A 5,213-nucleotide genomic window follows, 5' to 3' on the forward strand; every position below is an offset into this window, starting at 1 on the left:
ATATGAGAAACTTGGTAAAATAAATTTTAATTTTAAAAAATATAATAATTATCTAGAAGCTCAGAAACAGACACGCTATTAAATATGCACCTTTATTAAAAATAAAAAATAAAGCAATAAAAAAGAAATATTCAAAAAGAAAAAGTAGAAGAAAAAGAGAGGTAAAAGAATAAATATTTTAAAACTTAAAGTAAAATAAATAAATATAATAAAATTAGAAGGACATAAATAAAATTAAAATATTTTCAGAAAATTTATAAGTCGGCTGAAGGCGTTTGCCCTAATTCGTCACGCGGCCTAGGGTTCTTATCTCTCCTCTCCATCATCTCTCACTATATAAGATCCCTTCTTAGGCTACCAGTCTTCATTCGTTTCACATCCACCGTAAGAGGCCAGCGTCGTTTTCATTCATCGTTCTCTCTCTAATCATCATCTAATAAGGTATATCATCATTCTTCTCTCTTTCATTATCTATACATCGACTCAATCTACCTGTATTGCCTTTGAATTCTCTAGATCTGTTTATGTATTCGATTTATTCGTATTGTATTTCGATCGGAAGAGTTCGGTTGATCGATAGATCAGTTAGTTAAGTTTATTTCGATCTATTATGGTTTTGTTATGTTTTTCGATGTAAATTTGATGTTGCGTAATCTTGTTAATTGATGAATTTTATAGATCTCGTGTTTTTATCTAGTTATTTTGTTCATCGTTATGGATTTGATTCATTATTTGTTAGTTTGATCAACTAGAATACGTAACTATGATTTTATTCAGCTGAGCGTTTCGATTTGATAAGGTGTAGCAGAACTAGGTAATTTGAATAGGAATAGGATTTGAAGATCTGTAATTTGACTTTTGCTTTCTTTTTTGGATTTGCTTCAGATCTTTAACAGTTCATATGGATATTCCTTGTTTATTCTCGGAAGTTATTTATGAAGTGTATTATACGTTTTTAAAGGCTTTTCTGTTTATTGAAACAGTTTAATAGTCTTATCTACAGTTTTGAATTGGCTAGGTTTTAATTGTTCATTAAATTTAGATAAGATTTGATGATCTATTATTTGACTTTTGCTTTCGTTTTTGGATTTGCATCAGAACTTTGCCAGTTCATATGGTTATTCGTTGTTTTTTCTCAGAAGTTATTCATGAAGTGTATTATAAGTTTTAAAAGGATTTCCTGTTTATTGAAACATTTGAATTGGTTAGGTTTATGTATCTCCTTTGTAACCATTGATGGTTGAATTGTGCATTAAATTGATTTGAATTCGTTTCTGTTGGATGATATTTAGATCAATTTCCTGTTTCTAACTTTGTTTTATAGCAGGATAATTGGAGTTTGGTGTGTAATATACAGTTAGCAAAAGTGGATCGTGTCACGTTAAAACCTTCTTTTATGTCTGAACAAGCATCTCCCTTTTTATTATCTATTGGATTGCTTGGAGAGTACTGCCCTACGTCTAGAAAAAAGGAGATACATTCTTCAGCCATTTGCATGCATCTTGAGCTGCTTGAAGACTTTAGCTATCCCAATTACTTTTGGCAGTTCGAGAGCACTCTTCCATTCAACGGAACTCAATTCTTCAAAAAGAACACTGATTAACGCAAAAGCAGCCCCAGGTTCCAATCATGGCTCTTCAGAATATCGGTGCTGGAAACAAGGATGACGCCTTCTATCGTTACAAGATGCCGAGAATGTTGACAAAGATTGAAGGGCGTGGAAATGGCATTAAGACTAACGTAGTCAACATGGTTGAAATCGCGAAAGCCCTAGGTAGGCCTGCTTCTTATACGACGAAATACTTTGGATGTGAGCTCGGAGCCCAATCGAAATTTGATGAGAAAACTGGAACCTCACATGTAAACGGGGCACACGACACTTCCAAGCTTGCGGGTCTTCTCGAGAATTTTATCAAGAAATATGTTCAATGCTATGGGTGTGGGAATCCAGAGACTGAAGTAATCATATCGAAGTCGCAAATGATCACTCTGAAGTGCATTGCTTGTGGATTTATTTCTGATGTTGATATGAGGGATAAGCTCACTACGTTTATAGTTAAAAACCCGCCAGAACAGAAAAAGGGTTCAAAGGATAAGAAGGCGATGAGGAAAGCTGAGAAGGAACGTCTCAAGGAAGGTGAAGCGGCCGATGAAGAGCAGAAGAAACTGAAAAAAGATGCTATTAAAAAGAAGGGAACTACTGTGGCGAAAACATCGTCTAAAAAGAAAGACGAAGATCATTCTCCTCAAGGCAGCCAAGCCGATGAGACCGAATCTGTTGCAGTCGAGGACAATGACGATGATGATGATGCTGGCGACGACGTCCAATGGCTGACAGACACATCAGCAGAGGCTGCCCGTCAGCGAATTCAGGAACAGCTGAGTGCTGTTACTGCTGGTATGGTTATGCTATCGACAGAAGAAGATGAGAAGCCAAAGGCGGTCAAGGCACATTTGAAGCTGGTTGCTTCAATTAAAGAATTTCTGGATAAGGGTTCATCCGCAGCTCAGTTTAAATTGTTTGTTGAATCATTAACTGAATCTCCAAAGGAGATAATGGAGGCATTGTTTGAAGCTATGTTTGACGGAATTGGCAAGGGTTTCTCAAAGGAAGTTGTGAAGAAGAAGAATTATCTTGCGGCTGTTCAAGGGGAGGGTTCATCTCAGCTGGTGCTGCTTGAAGCGATTGAGAATTATTGTGGGAAAACGAATACGGATGCATTGAAGGAAGTTGCTCTGGTGCTGAAGGCGCTTTACGATATGGATGTTTTGGAAGAGGAGTTTATCGTGGAATGGTACGAGAAGGGTTTGGTTGGGAGTAACAAAGGGAGTTCAATTTGGAAGAATGTTAAGCCTTTTATTGAGTGGCTTCAGAGTGCTGAATCTGAAAGTGAAGATGAAGAATGAGGATTTTAAGGTTTGTTTTGGTTTGTTTTTGGTTTTTACTTATTTGAGAATAAAGAAGGATTAGGTTGTGGCTTTTGGGACCTTTTTCTTCTATTGTGTGAGTGGAACTACTTATGGTTTATTTAGTGGAGTTGTTGCTGGTTTTCAATTAATGTTTGTTTTTTTAAGTGGATTATTATTGAATTTAATTATCCTTGTTTTGTTTCTTTGTTTTATCTTATAAGTTTGTGCTTTTTGTGGTTTATTTGAGATTGTTTTAATAATAATTATTAAAATATTTTGAATGAAAGTGGAGGTTGAATTTTTTTCATGAGTGTTTTGAATGGAAGTAGAAGGTGTAATTACTCTTCAATTTTTGAAGGGAGGAGGGTACCAATTCAAGTGTTTTTGAATAAAATTAAAGGGCGTGTTTTGAATTGAATTGGAGGGCAATATCCATTAGAGTGTTTTTTGAATAAAATTAAAAGGTTCGTTTTGAATCGAATACCCATTTGAGTGTTTTAATAGAAATGGAATAAATCATGGTGTGATGTTAATTCTCTCATTAACAAAAAAAATAAAAAAATAAAAAAAAATCTTAAATTAAGATATCTTAAGTGGATTGATGATTTATTATTTTTATTTTTATAATAAATTACTCATTTCAAGTTTAAATATATTTGAGGTGGGGTTATTTAGATATTTTTCAAATAATTATATCCATAAAATCTAAATATATTTATATAAAAGATATTTAATAAATTAACATAAGATAATTCCTTCAAAATATCATTTCAAATACAGAAGTCAGAAGATTTTATGTTTAAATATGGCTGGAAGATTTTTGTTAGTCCTGTGTCAGTAGAACTGATCCGATGCCCTGTCAAAATATCAGGAAAATAATAATAATAATTATTATTATTATTTTGAATTTAAAAACCTATCTTATGACCACTTTAATTTTGTGCTTGAAATTTGTAGTTTTTTTTAAATAAGAGTTTGTATACTTATTTAAACTGGGAGCGTGAGTGAGTGATGCTGGGAGGGTCATACTATTTCTTCTTAATTCATAGAAAATAATAATAAAGATTTTTATACTTAAAACTGTTTTAGTGGGTTATAAGAATATGTTATTTTTTTTTGTTAATTCATAGTCTACCAACAAATATTATTGCAAAGACAATTATCAAAATAAATATGCCAGTTCAAAATCCTGACATAATTTGTCATGAACTAATTTAAAAATACACTTAATTCAAAATTAAAATTTCAAAGTCAAAATTATCATATGAGATTAAGTTCATATACATCTCTCATAACTTAAAATTTCAATTGTAAAAGTTCTTATTTTTTTTATTTTTTTTTTTGTTTTGAGAAAACGAACTAATACCATTTTATTAAATAAAACTAAAAAAAGAAAAAAACCACATGAGTTTTAAAGACAAGCTAGAGACATGCCTAGTCCTGAATCTTACAAGAAAATTTAAGGAATAAAGACAAAGAGTTCAAAGCTTTAACACAACTGCCTTTACAAACAGAAAAAAAGAAACAATTAACAAAACAAATGTATAAAGCTGATAACTTTGGTGACTTCTTCAAAGGTATGTTCCAATTTTGACATAAACTCCAACAAAGGCATTTATGCATAAGGGCGCAGCAATCAAAAACAACATTTCTCCATACTTGTTGCCCATCCTTCCTAATTCTTGTATGTATTGGTAGACAATAACAACACCAACAAATCCACATTTAAACACACAATTTATGAATCATCACTTTGACCTTATATATTTATTTTTGTAAGGGAAGAGAAGTAGCATGACACCTAGGATTATTAAAAAAATCGATTTTCGATAACTGAACCAAACCGTTAACTTACCGGATAACTAATTTTTACCAGTAAAACGGTTTGATTTTCGGTTTAACTATTATTCTACCGGTTTAACCTGTATACGGGTAATAATTTAATTATATATTTTATTAATTATTTTCATAAATATTATATATATTTTGTAAACGGTTTTCGATTGAACTTAAGTTTTTATTTAATTATTTTTTTTTTCACAATTATCATACTTTTTTTTAAATGGTAGTACGTGAACTTGTCAAATTAATGAAATTCATTAAATAAATCTAATACTTAATTTACAGAATTGAACTACGAAAATTATTAAAAAGTTGGTTTGTGGAGGATCGTGCATTGTTTTGCTCTAAAATTGAGGTTTTAAGTTGTAAAATTTTAACAATTGATGGTGCAGAGAAATTTCATGATCTCTATTACGGAAATCTTTACACGGATTCATCTAGTGAGTGAGTTGTTTGAATTA

The 5,213-nt window shown here is 31.7% G+C and overlaps 1 protein-coding gene across 2 annotated transcripts; it reads left to right on the forward strand.

The window, feature by feature from the left end:
* The first annotated feature begins 281 nt into the window (after window positions 1-281).
* LOC124941366 (eukaryotic translation initiation factor 5-like) lies at window positions 282-3,093 on the forward strand. 2 transcript variants are annotated; one of them, XM_047481676.1, is made up of 2 exons: window positions 282-441; window positions 1,325-3,093. In XM_047481676.1, the coding sequence occupies exon 2, from the start codon at window positions 1,630-1,632 to the stop codon at window positions 2,905-2,907; it is 1,278 nt and encodes a 425-aa protein (XP_047337632.1). In that variant the 5' UTR covers window positions 282-441; window positions 1,325-1,629; the 3' UTR covers window positions 2,908-3,093. The 2 variants fall into 2 exon arrangements, with proteins under 2 accessions (XP_047337632.1, XP_047337631.1); XM_047481675.1 differs by having other exon boundaries at window positions 284-441; window positions 1,328-3,093.
* The last annotated feature ends 2,120 nt before the right edge of the window (window positions 3,094-5,213 follow it).

The sequence above is a fragment of the Impatiens glandulifera genome, chromosome 6, assembly GCF_907164915.1.
Source record: "Impatiens glandulifera chromosome 6, dImpGla2.1, whole genome shotgun sequence".
Classification (NCBI taxonomy): Eukaryota; Viridiplantae; Streptophyta; class Magnoliopsida; order Ericales; family Balsaminaceae; genus Impatiens; species Impatiens glandulifera.

What these genes read in the sequence shown, in the direction of transcription:
- LOC124941366 (XM_047481676.1), top strand. Translation starts at nt 1,630, where the DNA reads ATGGCTCTTCAGAATATCGGTGCTGGAAACAAGGATGACGCCTTCTAT.